The sequence below is a fragment of the Carassius carassius genome, chromosome 4 (genome assembly GCF_963082965.1).
Source record: "Carassius carassius chromosome 4, fCarCar2.1, whole genome shotgun sequence".
NCBI classification, from domain to species: domain Eukaryota; kingdom Metazoa; phylum Chordata; class Actinopteri; order Cypriniformes; family Cyprinidae; genus Carassius; species Carassius carassius.
The window spans coordinates 6885156-6901469 of NC_081758.1; the positions used below are offsets into that span (position 1 = coordinate 6885156).

Consider the following 16314-nt stretch of genomic DNA (forward strand, 5'->3'; position numbering starts at 1 on the left):
CAATGTAGATCCTCACGGTGACACGAGTCCCTATGAGTCGGTGTGTGTAGGCTGTTCAGGTTTAAGTCCCCACGGGAATTGAATGTGCGCGCGCATGCGCAGAAACACACAAATGTTCAATTGGCGATTGAATTAAATTTGAATTAAAACATTTTCCATAAACTGTTTACCATTTTGAATTAAAGTGTATAGCCTAAGGAAAGCAAGAGAATTGGTATTTATGGCAAAATAAATGTTTAAAACAATGTAGCCTACTTTTACTTACATGGATAAGGTGTTTTATTATGCCTTTTCCCAATACACACAAAATAAAACGCGGCGTTACACATTATAATATCTGAAATATTATATAATAATAATAATAATAATAATAATAATAATATGCAGTAGGCCTAGCCTATTTTTCTAATTAGTTTTCGGCCGATTTATCCATAATCCGACAGTTAAAGTCGTGTAAGCGGTGTTTTCCATCCTCCTGAGAGCCATAAAAATATTTTGTGAATTATTATTATTTTTTTAAATGCCATTACATTGGTTGCGCAAGAAATAAATGTAGAAAACATTAACAAATATATATTTTATTCCTATTTTGTTCAATGTCCTTTGTAGAGGACGTCAGTGGCATATACTATTTATTAATTTTTTTCCATTATAGGAGGATATATATATATATATATTTCATTCACCAATCAATTTTTAGGTTTCAGACTATTGTGAACCAAACTTTGTATAGAGATGATTGTCAACTATGTTACGAAAGATATAACAGAATTATTTGACATACTATTTTACTGTGCGTAAAATGTCCGTAAATTACATTACCATTTTATTCAATGCATCTATTACACTGCATCTAATTTGCATATTAATGTGTTGTTGGGGCAAACCATGAAAAAAAAAAGTTATAATGGGAGTAATAACATGGCAACATTTTCATATATATCTTATTTCATAGGAATATTGATCTATAATTTATTTCCCTGTTGTGTCTCCCCAAAATGCCTGATTAACATGCCGTTTGTCCTGCTGTCCTCTAACAGTAGACATGTAAAATTATGCCTTGTTTCGAAACAAAATGACTTATTACGATTTGAAAACCCCATAACGTTTTCTGAGATGTTTATTTACGACAAACAATTTATTCAGACTGAAATGATTCATTTCGAAATATTATCGTATTTCCCTAAGAGTGCAACGTTTGATTATTCTGTCGTTATCAGTCATATTTAAAGACCGAGGAGAGGGAGTGTTTATGAACAAACCTCCAAACATGTTATATCTCTAAAAAAAAGCTCTGAATGAGCTCTGTATAAGATATCCAGACATAAAACTGTGCCATGTATGGTCTCAGAGAAATTCATTAAAACATAATGTCCTCTACAGAGGACAAAAGGGTCCCAGGAGAATATAAAGTATAAACCGCTCAAAGCAAAACCCCATCGCCAAACATTTTGGCAAATCATTTTTGATTCCGCTCTGCATGTACATTTACCGCTGCTCTGATTCTTGTGCGCATGTTTGCTTTTTTTGCCCAGTTACATTTTGACATCAAAACCGAAAAAAAAAAAAAAACTGAGGTAATTTTAATCCTCACGTAAACGCTTTGTCAAGCTTAAAAACCGAGCTTCTTTTTCGTAGTTTTGTATTGTTGTGCATGTAAATGCACCCACTGAAAACATTTAAAGCATGCAGAAACTAATAACCAGGAACAAAAATGTACAAGTGTGTGTGTGACCATGGAGTCAAAAATTACACAAAATCTCTTCTTGTCATCAACCTCAAAAATTGTCTGCCAGTGCTGCCAACTGGGCTTCTGCCCGCTGCGTAATGACCACAACTATCAAACCTTGATGCAGCTGAAATCCAAAGAGAGTGAGAAAAACAAGAATGTGTGGCCATAAAGGCAATGATAATACTTCCTCCTTGTCTCTTTTAACAGCCTCTTTCTGCATTTGTGCCTCATTCACACTGTTACCCCTCCCTTCCCCTCGCCCAGGGCGACTCAAGCCCTATTAGCATGGTGCTCGGGCTGTCGGTTTGCCAGTAATGAGTCCGGCAGCACAATACGGGCACCGGGCTGGAACAGCTGAGAGAGGACAAAGCCTCTGAAAATGGGACTGGGTAGAGGGCACAGAGAGAGAGAGAGTGGGGCCAGGAGTGTGTGGGCATGTGTTACTATCATCACAGGAGCCAAATAATAGGCAGACAGGGGCCCTTCAGGAGCTCCAGCCAAGAAGGCAGCTCACTGTTGGTATGCTAATACTTCATGTGTGTTTCAAAGAGAGAGACCAAACGTTTACGCTCTCAGTCCTGCACCGCTCGACTGGAAACTTTGCGTTTGTAGTCAACAACAAACTCCAGGTCCCCTCTAGAACCGTCGGTCTGCCAAAATAAATTAAGAGCCATGTCAACTGACATCATGAAGCTGTTCTTCCTCAGTCTGCTGGTTATTTGTGGGTGAAGAGGGTCATTGTAGCTTTGACAGAAGCACTTAACCCAGATTGGATGAATGAACCCTCCAGCCTCATTAATTGATTTCAGCAGCAAACACTGTCAGTTTATGACATCAGATTTGCAGCCTTTTCAATGGCAATTAATTAGTGATAACTTCTGTTGAGCTTAATGTCCTCCATAGTGTGTCTGGTTTATGTTGAGCAGACAGCATTCCTCAAGAGTACAGATCCAGCCCTAATAAACCTACATATTAATAAACAAGTTCATTATGAAAATGTGTGTGTAAAACAGCACAGAGATTTCCTGAGAAGTCATGTGTCTGTGAGCTATCAATGGATTTGACCAAATTTTCTCATTGAAACACAGAAATCAAATGGTTCACTATAAACTCCCATTTCTATAAATTGAACAGAATTAACCAAAATATAACAATTGCTGATGAACCAAATGTATTTTTAAACTTTAAGCAGCCAAATAATTTGCTTTTTTTCTAAATTACAAAACACAAAAATATGAGCATGCATTATTGTTAAGCCAAATGCCTCAATATAAAACAATCAATCCAAATGTTTATATCAGTTGTATAATTTCATAACAGTTTATTTCTTATGTTAATTAAAATGTATAATAATAATAATAATAATAATAATAAGTATAACAAGAATAATTATAAACAAATTATTAAAAGTTTATTCTAAATAAATTACAACAAAGTTAATACAAAAATACTGTAGATTTGGGTTAACTATATATATATATATATATTCTTAGAGATAATAGCTGTATTGATAGTATTGATCTTGCTTTTATTTTGTCAGAAGTAGACTGCATAACATGATGTAAGAATATTAAAAACATTCAGGAAAACAGAATACCAAATATTCATTTTATTATACATAAGGCACAGCCTGCAAGTTTAGGGGAAAGTTTTAAATGAAATGACCTGTGTTACAATAGCAGACAGTAAGATCCTTTATTTTGATATGCAAGTAAATGTTTCTGTGTAATACATGTAACTCTGCAATATGACATTATGGTTTGTTATGTCTCTCACAAAACTCACTCTACAGCAGTCATGTTTGTTAGTACTGTTGTTGTACTTCAGATCTAACAATCAGAATTCAGAAGCAGCCTAATGGTTAGAGAGACAAACTTGTAACCCAAAGGTTGCGGATTTGACTCTCTATACTTGTAAGTGGGGGAAGTGAATATACAGTGCTTGCTTTCACCCTCAATACCATGACTGAGGTGTGACCCTTGAGCAAGGTAACAAACCCCCAACTGCTCCCCAGGCGCCGCAGCAAAAATGGCTGTCCATTGCTCAAGGTGTGTGTATATAGCCCCTTTCACACTGCATGTCGGACCCGGCATATTGCCGGAACATTGCCGGATAGATGCACTTGGATAGGTTAAACACAGAGCACAAATTCTGAGCATGGGACACCATACCTTGCTATTTCACTTCACTTCTGCCATATTTATCTACTTTGTGTCAGAGGCCACTATGCTCCATTTGGCACTGAACGATAAAAACAGCAAAGAGACTGATTTCCACTGGACTTGATGCACGGTCTGGATGGGATCGTATAATGTTTGGCATTAGAAGAAGCTCTACTACCAGATTTTAAAAACCTATTTAATATTTTGAAGAATAGATGTTATTTTAAGAATCTGCCATTAAAAAACCTTTATGTTGAGAAATATGGCAGTTACAGCGCTGGTAAACGGGAGAAAAATACTACTTGAAAGATCAGCAGTAACCCCCCCCCAAAAAAAAACAACAACCCAGGACCCAAAATGCCATTTTGTGCTTTTTTTGAGAATGACCCAGAATTTTTGATGCATACAATAACAGGACAAATCATAACTGTCCACCTGCAGTCACATCAATGCATCAGTACATCAAGATGTGCGTTATCTGCAAAAACACACAGGATGCGTTTGCTTCACTTAACAGCATGTAAAATGTAGCCTGTTATTGTCCCTGGCAGCGTGTGTCTTCAGGCTGTTGTGAGTGGCGTTAATGTGGCCCAGCGCTGAGGCCAAACTCCGGTCACTGACCAAGACACCTTGGGCCACTTTACCAGAAACCAACACAAATAAATTCAGCTTTAAAATGACGGAATCATGTGCTCAAGGTCTGCGAGTGAAAGAAATTCTCAGATATGAAAGAACCCAAGAAAAGTTTAACCCACATATGAATCCTCATCTAAAGGGAGAACGTCTGATCAGAACAGATCATTTCTTAACATGACACACAAGACAACAAAGCCATTGTAAAGTGTGAGAAGATGGACGGATGAATAGACATGATACCTGTGCCTACAGTTTTGACTCACAAATCTAGTAGTAAAATGACATGGGTCTTTAAAAAAGCATTTTCTTTTACTTTCCCTCACATCTCTCCATCTGGGAAGGGAACCAACCTCCAACAAACATCACGAGATGAACACATCACGAGTGATGAGGACCGCCGTGGGAGCACTGGAGCAGATGGAGAATGAGCGAGAAGAACAGCCACCACTGAAACCAGAGTTAACGCTTCACCCGCCGAATCTGAGTGCGAGTGACAGCACAAAGAGGAATTCAGAGGAATGATGTCAGGAATTTTTGTGATAGATCAAGCGAGAACGAGGGCGATGGATGAGACCCACGAGCAGCGGAGTGCCGGTTAGGGCCCTTAATGAAGAAAAGCCTCCGCTTGCCTTTTTAATTACTCAACCAGGCCTGAAAAGTGGCCACAAAACCCTTCAGCCATACAGACATGCAGGAACAAAAAAACACTGAAGAACTTGAGCTCACTCCAGTAAAAGCGACTGCGTAGACGTCACGCTCCGTGGCTCCAGCACTGAGCACTGGTCGTGACCTTATGCCAACAGTGGAGCCGGGAACGGCTGCTGCTCACCTCGAGCAAACACAAGAGCTTCGGGGGGAAAGGTGTAATGGTGAAACAGCTCGACTATAGCAGTGGATTCACAATAACGGACGTTCTTAAATTCTGAAGTATTTTGTAACACTCTATGAGGATTGTGTGTTCGTGTTGGTTTGTTAAACATAATTCTGTCCAGCAGCTGCAGGATTTCAAATCACTCAAGTATTAAATTAATTGTCAGACTATATTTAGAGGCACATTTGTACTTACACTGGTGCTTCATAACGTGGTATAAGAGCAGAAGTCTGGCTTTAAGTGGTGTTCAGTCATTTTCTAACTCACTGACAGTTTGATTGTTTTTCCTCACAATCTGTTTATGTGTCAACAGGCGGCATTATCTGTTATTGGCTTTTCAGATCTTTATCAAGTGACACATCCTGAGCATCCAGAGCCTAGAGGCACAATCCATCACAAACATCCTCAGCATCTGAGCTTAATGACGGCTGTTGTTTAAATGAAAGGATATGAGATAGTCACAAACACTTGATACACAAAAGCCATTCAGCAACAGCGCATTCAGAGGAAAATGTGCTTTACTATGGTTCTGCTGACAACACATTTAATCCAGGAACTCTTATTAAGATGTGAGGTAAGAACTAATGACTTGGAGCTTGTCCTTCATTTAAACATCTTGAGCAACATCTCCCTCTTGTGGGCGGTATGAACAGTGTCAATTAATAAGAGTATTGTGCAAAAAAATCAGTATTTAGAAAGACTACATTTGTTGCTATTTTTACTTTGGATGGGACAGACTTAAAAATATATTAAATGACGTAAAATCTTAAAGGATTCAATTGCTTCAAGCATATCTCCACAGTTTGCGTGTAAGAGTTCAGACACTATAGTCCTGATTTTTTCAAAGCTCTTTGTTACTGCGAGGAATTATGATCTTTCGATAGGTCCGTCTCTCGGAGATGTTGCGTCTGACTTTGACGACAGGGTGAGGAGGTGTTTCTAACTCCAGAGAAGGACTGGAGTGAGATCGCTTCATCCCAGCATCGGCCTCATCCTGCTGCTCGTCCATCACACCTCTCCACAATCCCTCATCAAACACATTCAGTTTGTCTCCAACCGATGAATCAGACTTCTCCAGCTCCTGCCAGGCCTCCAGAACTTTAAGATAGACTTCATAACGAGACTTCTGTGAAAAGCAGCAGACAACAGTCTTCACTCATACCTTCTACAATGGAAGTAAAGTTATGAGTTACAGCATGGAAAATTAAACATAGTCAGAGTTAAAAGCTTTCATGTCACCTACAGCCTTTTTTTTTTGATGAAAATGCTGTATGTACACCAGATCTGGCACACACATGGTAGGTAGTGATATATGGTGCATACAAAAGCTCTATGTATTCTCTATCCTGAAATGATCATTAGCAGTTTTTATCATCTGAATTTCATTTCCATATGCATAGTGACATCCAGAAATGTGACACTACTGCTTTTAACAGTACAAAAAAAAAAAAAAAAATCAAATCACGAGATAATACTGATTGTTAATATCACACTGCTTAAAATGTCCATGATCATCTTGTTTTCGTGCAAGAATATAGGGAAAGTTCACCAAAAAAAGAAAAATCTGACATCATAGAACAAGACTCAGGGTGAGTAAACACTGACGGAATTAAAATTTTTGGGAGAACTGAACTGTCCAAATAAACAGATAAATTCTCCTCAGATGCAGAATGTGGACTTGTTTTCAGAACAAGAGCTTCTGTTTTTCTCAGCCCATTGGCAAAACTTATATCTCATTAATCTTGTGTGTGTTTTTCATTTATACACCAGGCCTCTGGAGTTTGTAAGTGAAATGCATTGTGTATTATACGAAGGTCCTGTGGTGACAAACACACACCTCGTACTGTAAGTACTCCTCTCTCTGTCTGAGCTCCTCCAGCTCTCTGGCTTTGCTCTTTCTGCTGTCCGGCGCATCCTGCTGGAGAGCCGTCAGGTCCTGCTGAAAGCTGTGCAACATGGCTGCATGCGACTGCAGCTGTTTGTCCTGTGAAAACAACAACAGATGCAAATACACCGATCCACACCCTAAACGACGAATAGATGCTTGACATGCTGAACGACTCTCTAATGAAAGCAGGGAAATTAATGAACAAGTCAGGTGATGTCTAACTACAGACAAACATTATTGTCCTTTGGTGTGGATGGATGCTAATATAGTTATTGAAGTGAATGTATATTCAGGGATATTGTCCCTGAATGTGACAGTATCAAACTTTCATGCTGCGATTAATTGCTAATGATTTAATCACTATATTGTTATATCATATATTTAGTTCAGTTTAGCGCCATCTGCTGTCAGAGAGTGAATGTGCGCTTTCATTCAGCGCCACATGCCTTCTCATCCGAGCTCGTTTACACGAGAGTGCGCAGTGTTGTGCATTGTGACCAGTTGATGGGAAAAGTAGTATTCTTAAAATGCATTTAAAAAAATCGGAATAATTTGTAATAAATAATTATTCACGTTATTTTGAAGTTCATTATTGTGATATATATCGCATTACTGAATACTGGCAAATATCTATCCGTGATGGACAAGTTTAAATGTAGTCAATCATGTCCACCCACAACTGTTGACTAATGGGCTTGTTTACCTTGTTGTAAAGCAGCATATATGCTGGTTAGGTATGTTTTGAAACATTGCTACTGGTTTGAGCTGGTTCAAGATGGCCCTTAGCTAGTTAAAGCTGGTCGTGTGCTGGTCCTAACCAACTAGCTCCTGCTCAGGACCAGCTCATGACAAGTTAAGGACCAGCTCAAACCAGCAGGAATGCTTCACAAACATACTTAACCAGCATATGCTGGTTTTTTTAACCGGACCGAGAAGCAGATCAGAAAGACTGTTACCAGCATGAGGTGTGACTGTGTCGCAGGCAGGATGGGCCGACAGAACTTTTTCTGAGAGCCAACAGCAGCGGGAAACGGAGGTGAGGAGTACAGCGCAGACACCAGGTTGATCCGGCCGATCCAAGAGTTCATCTGCTCTGTGGAACTAAAGAACACGTGACGATCACTCAGACTGAACTGTTAAATGATTTGGGTTTAAGAATAATCAAACTCACGCAGCCTCAAAGAGGAAAACTCTCCAATCGGCTGTCTGCAGGCGAAACACGTGAGGGCGTTTGGTGTAATTCAGAGCTTGCTCCGCCAGAGCGTGATGAACGCTGACCACTTCCTCTGAGCTCTGACAGTCCTTCACATAATCATCCTGGACAGACAAGAGACACAGCTCACCTATGACCATTTTTACTGAAATTTTTTATTTGATTGAGGTTATATATAAATGCAGACATGGTAAACATGAAGACAGAGTGTGTGTCACCACTCTGGCTGTCCATATGTATATCTTTACATCTTACTAATATCTAGCATCAGTATCTGGCAACAAACCTTCTGCAGGTAAAGCACCATTCCCTTCAGCATGGCATAAAATGTCTTCCAGCTTCGTTTTCCCCAAGGAGCTGTAAATCAGTTCAGTTGGTTATTAGTGTGTGTGAAATATTGCCTGTTCAGCGCTCTTGGGATCAAGATGGACAATTCATTGATTAAACATTTCAAAAAATACTTAATAATGACAAACTAAATTGGGAGCTCCAATAGATTTTTTTTCTGTTTTTATCTGTGGTGTTTTAAAGGGAATTAATTAGTCTTCTATACTTGTTGAAGAGAGTCTACTTTCACACATAGTTGTTTGCATTGCATATGCAGTGTGTATGTTTTTGCCTGTACCTGTGTTTACAGGTTAGACCGCACTGCGTCAACACATGGCTTTTTGGATAGGTTTAAAGCAAGGGAAAGCGCATTAGACAAATGAGGCCTCATAACAGATGGCACTCGTGGAGGTAGAAAAATTTTGTTTATGACCTGCATGAATATATAAATGCAAAAGAAAAGGCACAGAAGTTGTCTGTTTCTGTCAATGTAATACGATACAATGTAATACCTACTACCTTTAACTTTAGTAGGCTATAGGTTATGTTTAAATGTTTTGCCACTTGCTTGAGCAACTTAATATGTAAATCTATAAGTGAACGTGAAAGTGAAAGTCGTGACATTTGCCAAGTATGGTAACCCATACTCGGAATTGGTGCTCTGCATTTAACACACACATCAGTTAAAAGTGAACACACCGTGAACACACCCTCAGAGCAGTGGGCAGCTGTATCCAGTGCCCAGGGAGCAACTGGTGGTTCAGTGCCAAGGGCACTTCAGCCATGGGCGATGAGAGTGTACGAGAGCGCTGTTCATTCACTCCACCACCTACAACTCCTGCCAGTATGAGACTCGAACCTGCGACCTTCAGGTTATAAGTCCAACTCTCTAACCATTAGGCCACAGCTGCCCCCAAATTAAATTAAATTAAATTAAAGTGAATTCAATAATACATTGTTTCTATTTATTGTGTTTACACGTGACTATGTCTATGAAATATTGTATTATTGTACTTTGTAAAAAGAAACACAATGCTAAAAAAGCATTTTCAGTATCAACGTTTGGATCTGATATCAAGATAGGGAATTAATGTTGTGTTTGTGGATCAGTAGCGGATTGCACATGCATCCTATGTAAAAGCACAATGAGCCTGTGCTGCTTCTGCACCACATGTATTGTACACGTACAGCACACAGACTGCATTTGGACTGCAACCGGTTCATGTGTCAAACAGTTAGCAGCACAGTGAAAACTGCCTCAACAAACAAAAATGTATCTAAAATCATACTTTAAATTGTCTGCTGTACGCAGTAATGTTGTGGATATTTAAACTGTTTTTGGAAGGACTATGATAGTTTTTTTTTTATATATAAAATGTTAATGTTTTTATTAATTAAAAATTTATTAAATGTTAATGTTACGCTACTGAAGGGCTGCACACAGAAATATGTCTAAATGCTGTCTGGTGAATATAGCCTCCTAAATACTGACTTCTGTTCATCACACTTGTCTTTATACACACTGTGACTCACTGCGTTTGCCGTCAATGTCTGCATGGGCTTTGCGCTTTAAAAAGCCTTTCTGGAACACGGAGGCCTTGGTGTCGTGAGGGAGATCCTGGAATGGGTTACTCTTTGAGCGCAGAAGTCCATCCTGGTCCAAATCCTGCTCGAGCATCATGGATTTAGCTAGAACTTCCTCCTCTCTAGGAACAGAGATAAACATGATAAAACATCAGATCAAAGTCGGATCAGCACTGCGGGTCACTTTACTCACATGGCCCAATGCAGCGGATCACTCTTGATGGAGCTGTAGAGACTCTGAAAGAGACAGAAGAAACAGAATTACTACTAAGCTTATAATGCAACACGGGAACAACCCAGGATGAAGATTTGGCGCTCACACCTTCAGATAGTCCTTGTTGAAATTCTCGCCTCCATTCATGCCATCCAGATTTGACACAAATTCAGCTGAAGACATGGGCTTCCCAACATTCTAATGACACAAAAGAGTTACTCTCTCAAATACTGTAGTTGATCAGGTGACATTACCTGGACTCCTCTTAATCTTTTTCTATGACTGTTACATGAGACTCACTTGTCCATGCAGGTCTGTGTTAAGCAGCATAATGGCACATGTGAGCGTGAGCACAGATCCCACTGAGGAGAAAGTGTCAGGATTACACTGCTGGAAACGACAGGAGAAGTGCTGCAGGACTCTCTCGCGCTCCTGAGTTTCACCGATCAAAACCACCTCCTTCAGAAATGACCTAAGAATCAGGAAGAGACCCAAAACTCTTTTAAAAGTGACCTCTTGATGCATCTCCTCATTGTGTGCTCACATGTTGAGAAATGAGAAGCTTACCGGAGTGCTTGCTCCAGATTTTGGTTGGTGAAGTCAAAGAATTTGAGGTACTCCTCCCCAACAGCATGACTGAATTTGTTGCTATCAAAAGAAACAGCTAATGGTAAGATTTTCTGGAAATACAAATACTTGCATGACACTTAATCAATGCTATGTAAAGATTTACTCTTTGTCCAGATGTCTGACCACATCTGTACGCCGAAAACCATCCAATCTGTAGAGCTTCACAGCCAACTGTTGAGCCTCAGCCCTGTCCACGACCTCAATGCTACCGTTGATGCAGGGACTAGCAGTTTTTGTGTCTAGAACAGGCAGCTCGTCCTGCATCTGGCGCTCTGATGTCATATCCTGTACATGTTGTGCTATGTCTGTCAGCACTGTAGGTTGGTTCATGTCACTGGATTCGTCTGAATGCTCTGATGGCTCCATCTTTGATTGAGGCGTCTGCTCGCAGGGTTTCTCCTCTTCTGAACACTGGATCTGCTCTGAGGATTCGTTCTCTTCAGGACATCTGAACTTCTCGGGCTGCTCTATCAGCTCAGACACTGCTTGCTCTGGCAGCCCATTTTCAGGTTCAGACTTTTGTTCTGAACCAACAGGTTTTTCTACATATTCTTGGACTTGTGCATCAAATTGCTCTGAGTGGTCCTGAATCTCTTCGGCATGTTGAAAAGTGCCATTATTCTGGTTCATCTCTGTCACTGTAGCAGCTGTGCTTATCTTTTCTGGCTCTTGTGTCAGTATAACTGCCTCAAGTTCCACTGAATTGTCCATAAGGTCCGACAGCTGCTCTGGTGGTTCTGTTGGGCCTGTAATGATGGCATCCTGTGAATGATCAGACTGGACCTCGGGAGGAATTAACTCTTCCTTTTCCGGACATTGATCAGGTCCTTGAATTTGATCCTGAATATCGGTTCTTGTGTCTGATGATTCTACATTTGCTTCGGTCTCAGTCCACTCTCTTGTTTGCTTTTCACTGCCTGAATCTGTTGTTTCCTCATGGGCAAAAGCAATTTGAGGAAGGACTAACGTGTCAGATTCCTTCTCTTCATATGGCCGTGAGCTTTCTTGACCCAGTCGAATCTCTGATTCTCGTGCATCCATAAAGATTGGAATATCATCAGAAGGTTCAGAATGCTCTTCATTCGCATCTGCTCTGGAATCTGATGGAAAACAGCACTGATTAATATTTTCATGCCATATTGATTTCTGAGAAAACCCTAAAAAACAACACCAAGTCCAAACCTCAAGGAATGTAAAGGCTGATGGGAAACTCATGTGCATGTGGTCACATTTTAAAGGTTATGCAACAAAACTCAAGAGGAAGAAGTGCAATCGACTGAGTCAGCAAACAGTTCACCATTCACAGCTGACGAACATGGTCACATAATTACAAGTACACCCCAATATGATTTAAAGCACATCACCTTACAAAAAAAACATGATCCAATAATTTAGACTTAAAATATTACCATTGACATCTGCAGATGAGATGGGAGGCTCTTCATGTAAAAGTACCAGTTGTGTTTGTATATCTGACTTCTGAGCATCATATGTCTATTGGAGGGGGGGGAAACTTTAGAACACATACATTTCACTCAAACAAATATACATTTGCCATCTTTTTCTTCTGGTCAATTCTAAACCAACTCAAACTGATATTGTAATACATTCAAACAAACTTTTTGTTTTGGAAGTTGTTTAACTCCCTTTAAAAAACTGTTCTTTTGAAGTAACAATATATAAATGCACATTAAAAAGTGCACACACACAGTATTAAGAAAGCAGGTCACTGGTTACTGATACAAGAACATGTCTACCAGAAAAACCACAAGGCCCTTCCGGTTTTACTGACATACCTGAGTAGATGCAAGTGTAATATCAAGTTGTGCCTCGGCTTCAGGTACGAAATCAACAATGGTGTCCTGATTTGTGATATAACTGAGGTCTGCAGATGGTAGATCCAATGTCCAGTCGAACCTTGGCTCAGCAATGGAGTCTAGTTCAGTCTCAGATGATCCGGGAGGCTCTGTGGGCGTTTCTGGGGTATCCCATTGCACAGTAGCATAAGAGAGAGGAGCACAGGGAACAGTGACGGGGTACAAAGACACACCATGATCTGGCACGTCCAGACCCACACAGCTTTTCCTGGGGATGGTCTCGTTCTCAAGACTAATTTCATTGTCCTGTTTCATCCTCTCTATGTATTGCATGGCCTCCAGGTAAGGCTCCGATTCCTGATAGTCTACAATATCCTCCATAGTCTTCGCATTCAGATGGTCATCGTGAACAGTTCAGGAAGAGCTCATGTCAGTCTTTTTCCTCCGTGGTGAGCAGGCATCCATTTTGAGATCGTCACTCAGAAACACGGTTTCCTCCCACACCGACCAAAATCTTCAACCTTCAATGTCCAAGAGCCTGAGATTTCAGAAAACAATCTATATCATGATCATTCAATATAGCATAAAATCAAACATTTTGAGAATGTAAATGTTCACTTTAGTCTAAAGTGCATCGGTAGAGATAAAACCCTTTCATTAGCCATCACATCTACGCAGCTATGATACCACAAAACCACGACACTTTACAGCCATGTGCATGAGACTACTGAAACATTAATTTCATTTTAATTGACGATCCGTGGAAGATGTTTGTGTTCAGCATTTACACAACAAAGGCAATATAAATAAAGACAATATAAACCATCATGTTGACATGAAATTGTACTAAGAGCATCTGTAGAATCAGTTGTTTTTTTATAATCATACACTTCTTATGATAAAAGTCCAAACAACAGGATCAGAGTCAGTGTTTGCAGTGCTTCAACAGTCTGTCAAAAGCACACACAAATGAGCAATACATTATTTACATGTCATTTATAAGGCAACAGAGTCCTCCATAAGCAACGTGCCTGGTTTGCATGTTCACATTCTCCTAACAATCAGCACATGACTAAATCAATGACTTGATTTATAATATATAATGTGATGATGGTAGAGAATGGAGCTCACCTCAGCCGTGTCCTTCAGGGAAGCCACTTTTAAAGACACACAGAGCGGATGTACTCTGCAATGTCTTTTGCTCAAGCAGCACTGAGGCACATTTACACTTCCTGACCACAAACAACCTCCACTGACACACACACACAGAGAGAGAGAGAGAGAGAGAGAAAGAGAGAGAGAGAGTTGAGGGTGCTTGGCGAGACGAAAACACTGCAAGGCAGTGAAACTCAGTGAGTTCTTTTCTTGCAGTTAAATCACTATAATCATCACTGTTACACAGATAAACACAGTCTAAGACTGACAGACAGACACTGAGATGAAACATGAACTGACCCTCTAACAGTAATAGATTATAGATCAGCACATCACTTCCTGCTGCTCCTCACATCACCTCACACTTCCTGTGCTGTAGAAAACATGAATATGAAAAAGGCATCTCATATTTCAGTCACTTTCACAGTTCAGTGAAATAAACTGTTTCATTACAACACACACAGTTTAATCTTCATCTGATCTGTGAAGGTCAGAATGTGTTTAAACAATAACAAAACACTATTCATGACATTCATACTTAAGTTCAAAAGTTAAAAGGGACTGAGAATATGCAAAAAGCATGATATTAATATGCTTTCAGGACAAAGTAGTTAAATGGACAGTCTATGACATTAAAGAAAACTTAAAGAAATTGTAAATTATTTGAAAAGTGTTATTAGGATACACACAAACGAGAGAGCAAAAAAAAAAACAAAACAAAAAAAAACAAAAAAAACAAATAGCCTACATCACAGATCACAGAGTCTCTGTCCGAACCGTTTTTTTTTTTTCAACTTCATTTTACATGAATCAGATGAAATCTGTGCTGCCCGAGTTGATGCGGTGGTTGTTTTCAAAAAAATCATTCGCAAACAAGTTGTGACGAGTGGGGCGGGGCCGAGGGACATGGGAGCGAGGCCGGGGGAGTGATTGGAGATGAACTACACCTGTTCGACCCACCGGTCTCGAGGCCCATGGAGGAGATGGAAGGATATAAAACTGGAGCGACGACAGTGAAGGACGAGAGAGGACCAGGCCTGGGATTTTAGTTGTGTTTTGGTTTTTATTTGCGCGCACCAGTCGTCCGTGAGGGGCTGGTGCGCTGTTTTGTGTTTATTTTGCTTTATTAAAATGTTTTTGATTGTCCGCCGGTTCCCGCCTCCTTCTTCCGGATGAATACAAAGGTTAATTCATTACACAAGTCTAACAGCATTTTTTGCATTTTACAGGTACAGCTTCGAACCAAATGACACACAAAACTCCCTGTTTCCATAGAACAGTTTCAATTCAAATTGACAGTCCACTACCCCAAAGTGTTACTCTGCCAGAATCAGGACGATCTGATGTTGAATTACAAAATAAATGCCCTCCAAAAACTCACATATGACCAGTTTTGTCTGATTTTGGATATAGCTCTAAAAAGGAAATGTCCTGTTTCCACAGGCCAATTTCAAATTTACATTTAATCATTTAGCAGATGCTTTTATCTGACTTACAAATGAGAACAATAGAAGCAATCAGACCAACACGAGAACAACAAGGGTTAGCCAAGGTTTTTTTTTTTTTTTTTCAAGATAGACAAGAAAAGGTAAGTGCTAGTATTAGTTGGTCAAGTACTGGCGAAAAAGATGAGTCTTTCGATGTTTTTTGAAAATGAGTAAAGACTCAGCTTATGAATTGAGATTGGGAGGTCATTCCACCAGCTGGGCACAGTCCAGGAAGAGGTCCGTGAGAGTTATTTTGAACCTCTTTGGGATGACACCACAAGGCGTCGTTCACTTGGAGAATGTAAGCTTCTGGTAATTTCAATTCAGATTAATAATCCACTGCCCCAGGGTGTCACTTGGACAGTTTCAGAACAATCTGATGTTGCATTACAAAATAAAACTGGCTGAGTGACCCCCCGGGATAGTGGAATAATAAATCAGAATTGAAACTGGTGTGTGGAAACAGGGAGTTTCCTTTTTAGAGCTATCCAAAATCACAGGCAGAACAGGTAGAATATGAGTTTTGGATGGCTTGTATTTTGTAATGCAACATCAGACAGTCCTGAAATTGGTCAAGTTACACCATGCGGCAGTGGCC

The 16314-nt window shown here is 39.9% G+C and overlaps 1 protein-coding gene across 1 annotated transcript; it reads right to left on the bottom strand.

The window, feature by feature from the left end:
* Positions 1-5901: 5901 nt before the first annotated feature.
* Positions 5902-14544, bottom strand: LOC132133110 (PH and SEC7 domain-containing protein 4-like). The gene is made up of 15 exons (XM_059545834.1): positions 14530-14544; positions 14206-14326; positions 13054-13612; positions 12667-12751; positions 11361-12357; positions 11195-11275; positions 10928-11099; positions 10736-10825; positions 10607-10650; positions 10363-10535; positions 8789-8859; positions 8461-8606; positions 8246-8390; positions 7239-7385; positions 5902-6527 (listed from the first exon to the last, which is right to left on the bottom strand). Exons 3-15 carry the CDS (start codon positions 13453-13455, stop codon positions 6243-6245), a joined length of 2838 nt encoding a protein of 945 aa, XP_059401817.1. The 5' UTR covers positions 13456-13612; positions 14206-14326; positions 14530-14544; the 3' UTR covers positions 5902-6242.
* Between the last annotated feature and the right edge of the window lie 1770 nt (positions 14545-16314).

Bases quoted from the DNA above. Each gene is read 5' to 3' on its own strand.
- LOC132133110 (XM_059545834.1), bottom strand. From the start codon at position 13,455: ATGGAGGATATTGTAGACTATCAGGAATCGGAGCCTTACCTGGAGGCC. The intron at 11,100-11,194 runs GTAAGCTTCTCA...CCTGATTCTTAG, and splicing joins AATCTGGAGCAAGCACTCCG to GTCATTTCTGAAGGAGGTGG. The intron at 8,391-8,460 runs GTGAGTTTGATT...CGTGTTCTTTAG, and splicing joins GTTTTCCTCTTTGAGGCTGC to TTCCACAGAGCAGATGAACT.